The sequence below is a fragment of the Lytechinus variegatus genome, chromosome 3 (genome assembly GCF_018143015.1).
Source record: "Lytechinus variegatus isolate NC3 chromosome 3, Lvar_3.0, whole genome shotgun sequence".
Lineage (NCBI taxonomy): Eukaryota > Metazoa > Echinodermata > Echinoidea > Temnopleuroida > Toxopneustidae > Lytechinus > Lytechinus variegatus.
Window position 1 is genome coordinate 12,875,560 of NC_054742.1, and position 16,059 is coordinate 12,891,618.

Below are 16,059 nucleotides of genomic sequence, written 5' to 3' on the forward strand. Positions count from 1 at the left end.
ATTTAGCGCACACCAAAAATATGCGGCTTTAAATGCATGTAATTCTTTTATACACGCAAAAGATATGACAAAAGTTATGACAAGGTGAAAGGTACCGTTATAAAAAGGGAATAAATAAAGAGAAAGAAGATTTTATACAAACAAGTATAGGCCTAAAATACGGAATAGGGAATGTATTTGATATTTGGTAATAAAGAAATTAGAAAAGGAAAAGGGAAGTACAGAAACTTTGTACATAGGGGAAATATGACTATCATTTTTCTGTATTTTCTTTTATTATTAAGCATCAAATATTACTTAATTTTTGCTCTTTATTTTGACAGTTTATTGAGATTGCCAAGTCACGGTAGGTGCAGCAATGTTCAGGGATGAATCAAACTTTCATTTCGACAATTAAAATAAGAATAGACACCTTTAGTATTTAAATTAATATTCTCTAATAGAATGAAATACAAAAAAAAATTGTCAGTGAGCGATGCCATCGTTTTCCCCATCAGTAAAATCTAAAATGTCAATACGGTACGGTACTTTTGTACATCAAATTTTTATAAAATTTTGGCTTTTTTTTTAATATAGTGTCTCTGGCATGCCGGGTCTCTGTGCCAATTTCAGTGAAAATGACAAGGATCTTATTTAAAGTGTGGAACGTCCTTAACGTTAAAATGATTCTATTCAACATTTTTGTGGGAGAGCTCACTTCCACTTGTTGTGTACTGGACAACACAGCTAAGTTACGCTCGCAGATGGCGCCAGTCCTGTAAACATAATTCGGGCTTCGGGTGAGCAACAAAATTTTCATAAATATACTAACCACTTGATCTTGGCCTGTCCTTCTTAGATGGCTTTGTACTCAGTCTACTGCTCATTTTCGCAATGATTCATCAAATGACTGAAAATAGTTAGTTAGTCGTTGTCTGATAAAATGGAAAAACAAAATACACTTCCGAGATCAGTTCAATCAATCGTTTCCATGCAATGTCCATGCGCCTCATTACACAAGTTCGCATTGGTAGATACCAAATTTGATTTAAAAAAGTTCAAAGTTTTTCATTGCTTTTGAAGTCATAAATTATATTTTACAACGAAAAAGAAAGAAAAATGCTAATTGTTTACTTGATGAATATCGATGATTCAAACAATGCAAGTTTCTGTTTATTTCTTTTTGCATGAAATAAGCGGATAAATATTATATTGTGTGGAAGGCGACCTTTGACCCCTTATATTTCCGGAACTAGTAGTAGCAGACGACGGAATTATCACGTGGTAATTCATGATCATGTTTGAATTCTTGTCTTTATTTTGAAGAATTGATCTTGAGGAATGTTCACAGATTGCTGCCAGTGGTTTGAAGGTCTTAATTTTGACGAGGTGCGGTTATCGGTGTTCTGAATACAGTAGAAATAAGTTAGACTCCAGTTTCGGCTCAACTGCCGTAATTCGGGCCCGTTACTTACTGGTTAGGGTCGCGACGCAGGCAGCTGAGCCTAGAGTTAGCGGCCTAGAGGCTAGGCTGAGCCTGAGCTGAGGAGCCTGCCCGGCCCGCGTCAGAGAAGCGCAGGGCCAGGGACGCACACCTTGCGGAGTATGGCAGTGTATCCTATTGCCGGACACTTTCATTTCAGTGCTTTAAAAAAGACAACTAGAGGAAATACAATCAAGAAAAATTATCACTTGCTATTCCAAATATTCTGAAAATCATGAATATGATGAAATTATTTTATATTTTCCAACCATTTTCTTTGCACCGCACTTGCCGCATACCCCTCCGCGAAAAACAATTATTTTCGTGCGTGACAAATTTATTGTAATTCCGGACGCGCGCCGGACGGGTGAAAATATTCTTGATTATAATGATGTAAGAAAGAATTGGTGTGATTTTTTTCGAGATTAATCATCTCATGAGTAAATTCTAAGTTTTTGTTTGCTTTCTTATAACCATTCTGATCAGATCTTTGTTATAAATTTGCGTTTGCTAACTAATTTCCTTTTTTTTAATTGCGCGTTCGATATTGCACTTCCAAGTGTTAATGATGCTCGTTCATATCGTAAGACTCAGTCATCAAGTTAAGTTCTATCGATGCGCTGTCGATCATTGATGGCTCTCCAACACGGTAAACCTCGCGCACGGCCGGGGTACCGGGAACATTGAGAACTAGCCGTCAACGATTTAATCGATGGACCGTACGAGATTGAAATTCGGCAAATCAGGTCCGTATTTCAATCAGAAAATAGATCAATTGGGATCAATTGTTAATGCCAAAACTGTGTTATTTCAAGCATTTTCTGTCATTTTTAGAGAAAAATAAGGTAAAAGTTATATTTTCGCCTTGTTTTTGCAATCTCGTTCTTTGAATTGATCTGTGATATTGAACTGCGGAAGTCTTACGGTACGAAATTGATTTCCTACGCAGTTATATGCGCGTCTGGAAATATGATAGTGTCCGGTAATACAATACGTCACTATGGCCTACCATGCATGATACATGATCAGCTCGGCCAGCTTACCCGTCGGCCTTCGCTGAGCAGCAACGGTGCTGCAGGCAGCTGCGCTAGCTAGTTAGTAACCCAGGGAACTCCAACCTGCAAACAAAGTCAACACTAACAGTCAGTAGCTTCATCGGGGGGGGGGGGGGGGGCACTCGGTATATAATACATAATGGGGGGGAACCCCATTTTTACACTCAAATTTCCGTTCCAAGCCAGGCAAGGCATAGCATTTTTGTCTTATGGAGAATAAGATTAAGAACAAAGAAAGCCGCTCCAAATCATAGCATTTTCTTCTTATTGAGAAAAAAAAAAAAAATCCGCTCCAAAGCTTTGCATATTTTTCATTATGCTGTTGTGGTCGCATTGATCTGCTACAATGAGCTGTAATTTTGGTGAATAACTGCCGCAGAGCACTGTCTGACCCCCGGGGGGGGGGGGGGGGCACTCGACCAAAAAAGTGGTGGGGGTGTGCCGCGGGCGAGACAAAAAACTGGGGCCTTGGAGCGGGCTTATTGTAAAAAGGAGGGTCCTCGGAACTGGCTTCGGAACGACAAATGTTTGTGAAAACGGGGGTCCTTGGAATGGATCGCCAGCGTGTGAGTGCGTATGCATCCCTATGGAACGGTCATGTGTGCATGATGCAGCTAGCGCGGCCTCCGCCGGCGGAGCTCTGCGGCCGCTTTTCACCAAAATTGCAGCTCATTCAATGCGATCGGAGCGGCGTAAAGAAAAATATGCGAAGCTTTGGAGCGGATTTTTCTCTTCTTTTTTCTCGATAAAAAGAAAATGCTATGCCTTGGAGCGGCTTTCTTTGTTCTTTTTCTCAACAAGGAAAAAATGCTATGCCTTGGAACGGAAATTTGAGTGTGAAAATGGGGGTCCCCTCCGCGGCACATACCCACTATGCATTATATACTGAGTGCCCCCCCCGGGGTCTGACCATCGCTTCTATGCGAGCGCAACCCGTGCTAGCTGCATCATGCATGCATGACCGTTCCATAGATGCATAAACGCACTCGCATGCTGGCGATCCGTTCCAAGGATCCCGTTTTCACGAACATTTGTAGTTCCGAGACCGTCCTTTTTACAATAAGGCCACTCCAAGGCCCCTGTTTTTTGTCTCGCCCGCGGCACACCCCTACCACTTTTTTGGTTGAGTACTCCCCCCCGGAAGCTTCATCCAATCCAACTCGATATTCATATTTCATGATGAATAGAGGTTTTTCCTAATTAATGAGCTGGATGCGGACCAAAATACCTCTTTTAATTTGGTCATTGCTGCTCTAATTTAAATATTGTTCAACTTGTAAGTATAGACCTAAGCTATGCCTGGCTGGACATACTATTTAGGGTATCACGCTCGATGTCCGTCCATCCGTCTGTCCGTCCGTTCATTTTTCCTTATAAACGCGATAACTTCAGTTTAACTTAACCCAGGCTCATATAATTTGGTGTGTATGATACTAGCATGGATCCCTGGTAGCCTATTGATTTTGAGGTCAAAAGGTCAAGGTCACCCAATGACCTGTTTTAACCTTAATTACCCTACTGCAGTCTATGTAAACACAATAACTTCAGTTTAACTTAACTTAGGCTCATATAATTTGGTGTGTATGACATTAGTATGGATCCCAAAAAGCCTATAGATTTTGAGGTCAAAAGGTCAACATCACAGTGACCTGTTTTTATCTTACCCTTCTGACGTCCTTGTTGACGCGATAACATTAGTTTATCTTAACCTGTAGGCTCATATAATTTGGTGTGTATGATATTAGCATAGATCCCAGAAATTGTATTAATTTGAGGTCAGAGAGTCAAAGGTTAAGTCATCACCTTCCACTTTTCTTGTTTGACCAATAACTCCATTTTCCACGTTACAGGTGAGTGTATTATGTGCTCGCCTTAGTGACGCTCTTGTACGATAATTTAAGGTCATTGTCATGATAAAAAGTAAAAGCTGAACTTGGGATCATAGGTCTATGCTTTTAATGTTGTCTCTCATATACTTATTTACTGTGTGTAAAATGGTTAGTTTTAGAATATACCTTTTGAGATAACTATTGTTATTTGACAGATAATTATCCTAGTTACATACATGTATAAAATAGAAAAAGCTTTCAATTTAAAAAAAAAATCCCCAAAGCAAAAACAGAAGAAAAAGCACTAAAAAAGACAAAAAGCTAAAAAAAAAATTATGCAGGCAAGTAAATAATGTTGGTTTTATGCACAATTAGAAAGAGTCATTGAGTCATTTACGGCTCATTCTTGAAGACTTGCTGTACAAGAGCATCATATGAAATGGGTGCATTGATGAAAGGGAGTGGAAGGTGATCTTCCAAACTTGAATCATATCCTTTGGTAGAACTGTAAATAGTACCTGTCTGTCATTTGGTTGATCATATATGTATCAAACTTCATGCTAATTTCCTCTTTTAAAATGATACTTAAAACATCTTGCTTCAGGATTGAAGCCTGTTGAATTTTGTAAAGCATAGCCTATCTTGCAGTTTCATGGGAGTGTCAAGTCTTCCCATAAGACCGTATTACACAGAAGTAGGGGAATCAAACTTCTACACAGAATTTGGAAATTTATCATATATGGTAATTTATGCACTTGTTTCAAACTTCAAATACACAAAAAATGATTCTTCTTTGTTTGTTGACCATTTTTTTAAATTTCTTATTTTATGTTCCATCTGGTAGAGTTACATAATATTCTTCAAAACTTCTACACAGAATTTTTGAAATTTGACAAGGATATTTTCTAAGATATTAATGCAAATATTAAAAATTTCTTTAAATGCTTATTCATGTGTATTTAATTGTAATTCCATTTGCTTCATATGACTGCAATAGGTGGGGATACAAAACTTCTATGGAGGATCTTGAAACTCATTAAAGGGGTACTCCGGGCTAAAAGTAATTTTATCTAAATAGAGTCAAATTCACTGACCAATTGCTGAAAATTTCATCGCAATAGGATTACAAATAATGAACTTATTGAATTTTAAACTTAAGCAATATTATAATATCGCATGCCTGTCCTGAATTTCTTATGCTAGTACATGAAATCATTTCATATACATGGGATATGGCTCCCTTGTAATAAAAAAAAGTTACAGCAATTGAATATCTAATACATTAAATCAGTTGTCAATTTAATTTTTTAGTTAATCGAGAACAAAATTTGAACAAATATGATTTCACATAATAAAATACAAAAGAACAATTGGGGATATGACATCATCAGTTTGTTCATTGTGAGACATTGAATATTCATGGAAACATAGAATTATTCCACCAAGATAACACAAATGTTTGAATGTCATAACTTTGTTATTCCTTGTCTGATTTTGATTGAATTTTCAGAGTTGTGTTTGTCTGGTTTTTCATTTCTGTTCAAATCATATTATTTTTAGTCAGGAGTACACCTTTAAGTATCATAATTAAGCACATTTAAAAAAATTATCTGGAAATGCTTCTTATTATTGACTGATTTTTTTTTGTCTCACCTGCATAATAAAGTGAGACTATAGGCGCCGCTTTTTGGCGGCGATGGCGTCAACACCAAATCTTAACCAAAGGTTAAGTTTTTGAAATGATAGCATAACTTAGAAACTATATCAACCTAGTTCATGAAACTTGGCCATAAGGTTAAACAGGTAATAATACTAAAGATCCTGCCTGAGTTTCAAGTCACATGACCAAGGTCAAACGTCATTTAGGGTCAATGAACTTTGGCCAAGTTTATGGATCTGATTCATGAAACTTGGACATACGATTAATCAAGTATCATTGAAGATCCTGTGCAAGTGTCAGGTCACATGATCAAGGTCAACGTTTATATAAGGTCAAACTTTGGCCATGTTGGGGGTATCTGTTGAATTACCATCATGACTTTGAATGTTTATGGATCTGATTCATGAAATTTGGACATAGGAGTAATGAAGTATCACTTAATATCCTGTGGGAGTTTCAGGTCACACTATCAAGGTCAAATGTCATTTAAGGTCAATGAACTTTGGCCAAGTCGGGGGTATTTGTTGAATTACGATTATAATAGGAGTGGGCTATACATGGGTCAAAAATATTCTTTTTGTAATTTCAATATAGGAACAGTTTTTTTTATTCCTTGTAATGTATCTCAACATGAAATGAATATTTTTTGTGTTGGGTCCAAAAAAAAGTGTGCCGGGCCAAAATCCAAAATGGCCTCCAAAACCGCCCAAAATCAGTTTTGGCCACAACTTCTTTATTTGGTGGTCTTTTTCTTTGGTTTTGGTGTCTATTCATACGTATTTGGGGGCAGGCAATTTGTTTTTCCTATAATTAGTACTTTTAAACCATTATTTGTAGAGTTAAAAGGTAATTATACCTAAATTTTCAAATTTTTATAGCCTTTTTTTCAGCCAATAAGGAGATTTTATTGTCCTGGGGTTCTTGGATATTAGATGGTACGAGGTCAAAAATAGCAAGCAGTTTCATAGAGCTATATCGCATTTATTCCTCTACTATTGGTTTTACAGATATTTGTGAAATATATCTTAAATAAAAAAAAAAATGTTACCGGTAATTACCGGTATCCATAGGGGCCATACAGTATACAATGTACTATACATACTGCACTGCATAAATGCATTGGCCACCATGACAACGCATGTATAAACTATAGTGTTATACATTGAGAAATGAGCTCTTAGGTTTAGAATTAGATGCCTCAGAAATTGAAGATATATTTTGTCTCAGAAACTGAGGACATGTTTTGTCAAATATGCTAATTCAGGGGGCGGAGAAAGGTAATTAACCCCACATCATGGCATTTACACTGTAGATATTCTGGGCCCCGTGCATAAAAAATTACCATTATGTTAACTTAATGGTAACTTACATGGAATCCTTCGTTCTGATTGGTTGTTGATCAATGTTACCAGGATAATATAGTTACCTGACTCCATAAATATAGGCCAATAGACACCACAACCAGGTAAAAAAAGCCTCCAAATGAAGAAGATATGGCTACATGTAGATATGTGATGTACGTATATGATATGTGATATTTTATGTGCAATTTACGTTGCTGGTTTCATCATGTACATCAGCTGACAAGCAATCAAATTCACAATTCCCAATCTAATTTTAAACCTTAAGAGCTTACAATGTATTTCTATGACACTATAGTTTATATACAGGCCTTGTCATATGTCATGGTGGTCAATGGCAGTGTAGTATGTACAGTAACAGTACATTGTATACTGTATTGCCCCTATGGATAATTAACCTTTTTTTTTATTTAATGAGATATATTTCACAAATATCCGTAAAACCCATAGTAGAGGAATAAAAGCAATATAGCTCTATGAAGCTGCTTGCTATTGTTGACCTCGTACCATCTAATATCCAAGAACTCCAGGATGATAAAACCTACATTTGGCTGAAAAAAGGCTATAAAAATTGGTAAATTTAGGTATAATTACCTTTTAACTCTACAAATAATTGTTTAAAAGTGCTCATTTTGGGAAAAACAAATTGCCTGCCCCCTAAAACTTATGAATAGACACCAAAATCAGAGAAAAAGACCACCAAATAAAGAAGTTGTGGTCAAAACTGTGATTTTGGGGGGTTTTGGCAGCCATTTTGGATTTTGGCCCAGCACACTTTTTTCTCGGACCCGAGACAAAAAATATTGTCATTTCATGTTGAGATAAGGTAACACAAAAAACTGTTCCCACAGTAAAACAAAAAATCACCCATTTATAGCCCACTCCTAATTATAACTTTGAAAGTTTATTGGTCTAGTTCATAACACTTGGACATAATCTAGTCAAATATCACTGAACATCCTTTTTTTTTTAATTTCAGGTCACATGACCAAGTTGAGGGTATCTGTTGAATTACCATAATTACTTTGAAAGTTTATGGATCTGATTCATGAAACTTAGACATAAGAGTAATCAAGTATCACTGAACATCCTATGCGAATTTCAAGACACATAACCATTGTCAAATGGCAATTAAGGTCAATGCATGGCCATGTTTGGGTATTTTTTGAATTACCATCATAACTGTAATTTGGTCTAGTTCATAAAACTTGGTCATAAGAGTAATCAAATATCACTGAACATCTCATGTGAGTTTCAGGTCACATGATCAAAGTCAAAGATCATTGAACTTTGGCCATGTTGGAGGTAATTATTAAATTGCTGTTATAACTTTCAACGTTTATAGATATAGTTTATAAAATATGGACATACAGGGTAATCATGTATAAGTGACAAGTCTTAGGTCGTATAATCAAGGTCAAATGTCATTTATTCTCAATGAATGTATATCAGAATATGATTGGTGTTTTTTAGCTCATCCGGCCCGAAGGGCAAGATGAGCTTATGCCGTGGCGTGGCATCCGTCTTCTGTCGTCCGACCACAATTTCAAAATGCTACTACTTTGCCATTTCAAGTCCGATTTCAATTCTGTTTGCTTTATATGATAGCACTAGGTAGGGGATTCGAAACTTCTACACAGAATTTTGAAATTTTATTAAATATGCTAATTTATGCGCATTTTTCAAAATTCACAAAAAATGCTTCTTGTTCTTTATTTGTAGACCGATTTTGATTTTTTTGCTTCCATCTGGTAGAGCTTCATGAGGTCTACCAAACTTCTACACAGAATTTTTAAATTTTGACCAGAACAATTTTTATGCTAATTTATGCGAAATTAATTTATGCAAATTTTGAAAAATTCACATAAAATGCTTCTTCTTGATTTGTTGACCAAATTTGATTTTTAGCTCATCCGGCCCAAAGGGCAAGATGAGCTTATGCCGTGGCGTGGCGTCCGTCGTCTGTCCACAATTTAAAAATGCTACTACTTCGCCATTTCAAGTCCGATTTCAATTCTGTTTGCTTTATATGATAGCACTAGGTGGGGCATTCAAAACGTTTACACAGAATTTTGAAATTCATTAAATATACTTATTTATGCACATTTTTCAAAATTCACATAAAATGCTACTTCTTCTTTATTTGTTGACCGATTCTGATTTTTTTTGCTTCCATCTGGTAGAGCTTCATGAGGTTCACCAAACTTCTACACAGAATTTTGAAATTTTGACCAGAAAATTTTTATGCTAATTTATGCATATTTTTTAAAAATTCACATAAAATGCTTCTTCATTTGTTGACCGATTTTGATATTTTTTCTTCCATCTGGTAGAGCTTCATGAGGTCCACCAATATTGTACACAGAATTTTGAAATTTTGACTAGAACAATTTTTATGCTAATTTATGCGAAATATATTCAGAAATCACAGGAAATGCTTCTTCTTTATTAAGACAGATTTTGACATTTTTTCTTCCATCAGGTAGAACTTCATAAGGCCCACCAAACTTCTACACAGAATTTTGAAAATTTTCAGTGAAATGAATCACAGAAAATTCCCCTTTTATTTGTAGACAGATTTTGATTTTTTTTCTTCCATCTGGTAGAGCTGCATGAGGTTCACCAAACTTGTACACAAAATTTTGAAATTTTGTCTGGAAAATTATTTATTCTAATTTATGCAAAATTTATTCATAAATCACAAAAAATATTTTTTCTTCTTCATTTGTTGATCAATTTCAGTTTTGTTTGCTTTATATGATAGCTCGAGGTGGTGATACAAAATTTAAACATAGAATTTTGAAACTCATTGAATCTGCTATTTATTCATATATTTTCAAAACTCACAAAAATTGCTTACTTATTTGTTGATTGATTTTGGTTATTTTTGTTCCATCTGAGAGCTACATTAGGTTCACCAAGGTTCTACACAGAGTTTAGAAATTTTGACTAGATAATAATTAATACTTAATTCATAGAAATTTATTCATAGATCACCAAAAATGCTTCTATGTCATTTCTTCATCAATTTCAATTCTATATCCTCAATTTATGTCACCAATATAATTCACTACAGTGTCAACTGGGCTGAAATTAAAATTGTGTTAAATTGTGTTGCGAGATGCCGGATGAGCTCCACATCATTGATGTGCTAGTTTTTTCTTCCATCTGGTAGAGCTTCATGAGGTTCACCAATCTTCTACACAGAATTTTGAAAATTTGACTAGAACAATTTTTATGCTAATTTATGCGAAATTAATTTATGTATATTTTGAAAAATTCATGTGAAATGCTTCTTTTTCTTTATTTGTGGAAAGATTTTTTTCTTCAACCTGTAGAGCTTCGTGAGGTTCACCAATCTTCTACACAGAATTTTGAAATTTCTATTAGAACAATTTTTATGCTAATTTATGCAAAATTAATTTATGCATATTTTGAAAATTCACATAAAATGCTTCTTCTTTATTTGTTGACCGATTTTGATTTTTTTTCTTCCATCTGGAAGAGCTTCATGAGGTTCACCAATCTTCTACACAGAATTTTGAAATTTTGATTAGAACGATTCTTATGCTAATTTATGCATATTTTAAAAATTCACATAAAATGCTTTTTCTTCTTTAATTGTTGACTGATTCTTACTTTTTTTCTTCTATTTTGTAGAACTTCATGAGGTTCACCAAACTTCTACACAGAATTACAAAGAAATTTTTTTCTTCTTCATTTGTTGATCAATTTCAATTTTGTTTGCTTTATATAATAGCTCGAGGTGGTGATACAAAATTTCAACATAGTCGAAACTCATTAAATATGCTAACTTATTCATATATTTCCAAAACTCACAAAATTACTTACCGGGTATTTATTTGTTGATTGACGTTGGTTATTTTTGTTCCATCTGAGAGCTACATTGGTTCACCAAGGTTCTACATGGAGTTAAGAAAATTTGACTAGATAATTATTAATACCAGTACTTAATTGATATGAAATTTATTCATAGATCACAAAAAATGTTCTATGTCATTTTTCATCAATTTCAGTTCTATATCCTCAATTTATGTCACCAATATAATTCACTACAGTGTCAACTGGGCTGAAATTAAAATTGTGTTAAATTTTGTTGCGAGATGCCAGATGAGCTCCACATCATTGATGTGCTAGTTGTGAATAATTATTTGATAGTCGTTTTCAAAGTCAGCACTGCTGCTATATTGATTGGCGTGATGCAGGTGAGACTGCCAGAGGTGCTCCACTTTTTTTTTTTTGGTAGAGCTTCATCATATTCACCAAACTTCGACACAGACTTCTGAAATTTAAACTAGAAAACTATCTATATGGTTTCACTAAATGAATGCTTTCTCATTTGTTGATTCACTTCAAATCTGCTGTCTTTATATGATACCACTATGTAGGGGATACAAACCACAGAATTTTAGAACTGATTAAGTATGCACTTTTTTAATCAAAAATACAATTTTTATAACAATTGATTTTGGTAGATCTACATTTGTGTTCTTATGGAGCTCAAGAGATACCTAATCTGTCTGCAACTTTATCATACTTTGGGCCAACTTTTATGTTGCAGTTACAGCTTTCTGAAAGAGAGCCCTCTATTGCCCAAATAATGCTCACTGCTCCAAGAATGAGAGTTGTCTTCCTATCTAATACAGCTTCAGTTGAGAGTGTGTTAGGCATCTGTAAAATCAACCTGAGGAACATAAATATCATGTAACATTCATTTGATTGAAGAAACCCTAGATGACTAAACCCCAAGATAAAATGAAATTGTATGGTTTGTTTAAATCAGGATTGATCATGCATAGAGTCTTAGTGTCTCACGGTTATAATGATTGTAGGTATGGTGGTGATGGGAGGTGTTTTGTCCATTTACAAGGAAGGAAAGGGGATTAATATATTTTTCATAGTTCTAGGTACATGTATTGATTTTCCCTCACTTTACCCACACCTGCATTCATTTTCCTGTATAAATCCATGTGTTAGCAAGAAGTACGAATGAACACATCCTTTATAATCAAACTTGGAATTTAGTTTTCTATCCTAACTTCTCTAGAGTTTTGGGAAGATATGAAGACAAAACTGATTGTCAGAATATTTTTCTTTATTACTGAGAGTAGGAGCAAGTGCTGAATGGTAGATAGATATTTGAAGGGAAATCCATTTATTTTGGTTCGATTCCCCTTTAAAAACATCCTTTGGGGTGATAATCTTGTGACATTATCTTATTTAGCTTTGGATATTAACCTTTATCAGAATGAAATATGTTTAGAATTAAGCTCCTTGAGTCTATTTCATAATGATGTTAACTCATTGGCCACTTCATGGTATAAAACAAACAAATCATTGATAAGTATATGTTATCTTGCTGAGTTGTGTACACATTCAGCTTTAAACACTTATATGTTGCACAGTCGTTTTAATTGGTGTACTTTTAGTTGCATTTATACTTTATAATTCACATTTTTCTTTCATTTTTTTGGTCTTGTTGAATACCACATTTTCCAGATGGAATTGGATCTGTTTTGGTGGACCTGTCATAAGCCCAGGATCAACTGGTCTGACCCTAACCTGTACTACTGTATGGCTGTTATTATATTTAATCCAGTCTTCTGGAACTGTGTAAGTGATATAGATTTATGTTATTAATATTATGTATCCATAGTTAAATCTCTATTTGCCTTCATTTGCTAGTTCAATCAACTTTTACAGACGATTATTGCTTTCCATAAACTTATACAGCAGCAAGTAGTACCCATTTAGGCAGCAGTAAAGCAGAATTGTAAAGCAAAATCCTGGAGACAATTATGTGAAATGTGATTATTTCTTTCAAATTCAAACACATTTTCTCTTTGTCACTTGCTTATTCAGTGTGTTGTTTCAAAAATCATTTAAGCTTTTTTGGCTATCTTACTGAAATGTTATAATGCTAAAGCTTTGCATATAGGCTACTGGTTGTTATTAATATTGAGAGTACATATGGTTGATAGACTTGCACCCACCCACCCCACCCCAGGGTATCGTTGAAAGGCTAATGCAGAGTTTAATGGGGATGTTAAAAAAGTTATTCAGCACATCTTGTAACTAAATTCATTAAGTAAAATGATCAATGTGAGATTGTGAATTCTTATCGGCTCCAGGCATCTAATTCACAATAATATGTAAATTATATTTCAAGATTTGTTTTTCATATACATGTAAATCAATTTAAAAGGATCATGAAAAGAAATATAGGGGTTATGTACTTTAAATTCTCTTTCATACTAACAAATCTTGCAGATACTTTATTTGACTTTTTAGTGGTAAAGCGGTGGGGTGATTAACTTATTTTTCTCACATCTGTTCTTCTTCTAATATTTTCCCAGGGATGAGCGGTAATCCATTGGTGAAATGATATTGATTTTTCTGACTTGCTATTCTTTCTGTCTGTGAAATAGTACCCTGCCACTTTAATCGCATCTTCTAATACCTCAATGAATTATTGAACGATAGTCTTTGCAAGATATCTCTGTCTATGCCTTCAATTTTCTCCAACTTTACCATATACCATACATCCTCCCTTTCTCTCTCCCTCTCTGTCTCGCTCGTCTCCATAACTGTCTTTCTTTAAAATTATTTATCTGTTTTTGTTATTTATGGCCTTAATAAAAAAAACATGAAAAATATCTTGGAATAATCTTGGAGGTCTTGAGAGTTATGAATTAGCAATGAATATGAGATTTCATTTAAAATTTTACTACAAATGTTTTGTTTCTTTTTCATCTGTAATTCTTTTGAATGTCTCTACTAATTTTCCATCAATAAAGTTATTCAATCTTTGACAGATAAAATGGCCCATGCTGTGTTGAGCTAAATGAAGATGGTCTCACTAAATATGAAACTTGCTCATCCCTAGTCTTTATGAATCTGAAATTTTCATTAAAGTGATGGTCCAGGGCTGAAAATATTTATGTCTTAAGACATAGAGTAGAATTCACTGAGCAAAATGTCGAAAATTTCATCAAAATCGGATAACAAATAATAAAGTTATTGAAGTTTAAAGTTAAGCAATATTTTGTGAAAACAGTCGATATTAATATTCATTAGGTGGGCTGATGATGTCACATCTCCACTTTCCGTTTTCTTATGTTAGTACATAAAATCATATATTTTTTCATTATTTCACACCTGTGTGAATACTATGTCTCCCTTATAATGAAATAAGTTGCAGCAATAAATATCTAATGCACTAAATCAGATGTCAATTCAATTGTTCTAGTTGTTTGAGGAAAAATTGAATAAACCTATTTTCATATAATAAAATACAAAAGAACAAGTGGAGATGTGACATCATCAGCCCACCTAATGAATATTCATGACAACTGTTTTCACAAAATATTGCTAAACTTTAAAATTCGATAATTTTTATATTTGTTATCTGATTTTTAGATGAAATTTTCAGCATTTTGCTCAGTGAATTCTATTTATTTAACTATAAATACTTGCAGCCCGGACCATCCCTTTATTGTCATAATCAGTTTTTGTTTTATTGCCAGTCATTCCTAAAAGCTATGTTTATAAAGAAACAAAAGAGCAAGCATTGCAAATCTTGGGAAAGGTAAAATAACACATTTCTTTTTGAAGTGGTCATGTCTGCCATTTCTTTATTAGATTTAATAACTGGAAAAATTATCAATTTTAAATGAGATCAAGATGGTAATGACAATGTCCCACCATATTGTTTATTCATACCAAGGATCCTATTGTTGAGGATTAAGGGAGCAACAAGTTGTTAGTTTGTAGTTATCAATATTCCCACCACTGGACAACCTTAGTGGTGAGAAACCGCCCATCTGACGTAAACCATGATCAATGCATGGCGCTCATCTATTGATCTTTAAATTGTTCCTTGTACTTTCATCTGTGAACTAATCCTGTTCCTGAACACATGCTAGTACTAGATGGATTAATATTGTAACACAGACATTTGAAAGACTTGAAGATTAACTGTTTGTCTTGACTAGACCTCTATTAACTTAGATGATACATAAAAAGAAAACTTTAGTGTACACATATTCTTTCTTTATAGAAGAAACACTTGTTTTGCTATTACCTTTTTTATTTTTGTAATGTGATGTTTAAGTTCATTCATAAAATTTTGTTATTCACAAGTATCAATCAAGATATTTTTTCACCATTTCAACCCCTTTTTTATAAAAGAAAAGGCGTTAGGTTTTTTTAGATATATAGAATAAATGAATAGAATTAATTCTTTAAAGAATTAGTCAAGTTTACTTGACTAAATTATATTTCTCCAATACCAGTACATTCACACTGTCAATTCTGGTACCAGTATTGACACTCTGTATTTCAAAGATATAACCATGATTGTCTAAAATTTTGAGTAAAAAGGTTTATTTTAAGCATGTCTAAATAGTGAATTATGTGATTTGGATTTTTTTTTAGAAAGTACTTGAAATGGAAGCAAAAGTGAGAGCTTTATTTCCCTTTTAGCTTGCAATTTTATGTCTCTTTTTTTGTTACTTTTCAAAGAGCACTTAAATTTTTGAAAATAGGGCAGGACTGTCCTTGAAATGCAGGAAAAGTGGTGTATTTGTTAAAGGCTAATTTTTACACCTTATGTGCGAAATATGGGTGAATATTCATTTAATGTACTTGAAATGCCACTAAGTAGGGGTAA

General features: G+C 34.1%; 2 protein-coding genes across 4 annotated transcripts in view; one reads left to right on the forward strand and one right to left on the reverse strand.

Annotated features, from left to right (window-relative positions):
- Window positions 1-968, reverse strand: part of LOC121410247 (MYCBP-associated protein-like) — a 42,438-nt gene extending 41,470 nt beyond the window's left edge. Inside the window, exon 1 of the mRNA XM_041602194.1 lies at window positions 812-968. Within this exon, the coding sequence (XP_041458128.1) occupies window positions 812-866 (55 nt within the window). The 5' untranslated portion in view covers window positions 867-968. The remainder of the gene's footprint in view (window positions 1-811) is intronic.
- Window positions 969-1,076: 108 nt separating this feature from the next.
- Window positions 1,077-16,059, forward strand: part of LOC121410249 (phosphatidylethanolamine N-methyltransferase-like) — a 40,671-nt gene continuing 25,688 nt past the window's right edge. Inside the window, exons 1-2 of one of the 3 annotated variants that reach the window (XM_041602199.1) lie at window positions 1,077-1,368; window positions 12,888-13,001. In XM_041602199.1, the coding sequence (XP_041458133.1) occupies window positions 1,321-1,368; window positions 12,888-13,001 (162 nt within the window). In that variant the 5' untranslated portion in view covers window positions 1,077-1,320. Of the gene's footprint in view, window positions 1,369-2,323; window positions 2,557-12,887; window positions 13,002-16,059 lie in introns of those variants that run through there. The other 2 variants (XM_041602198.1, XM_041602200.1) reach the window with 2 other exon arrangements.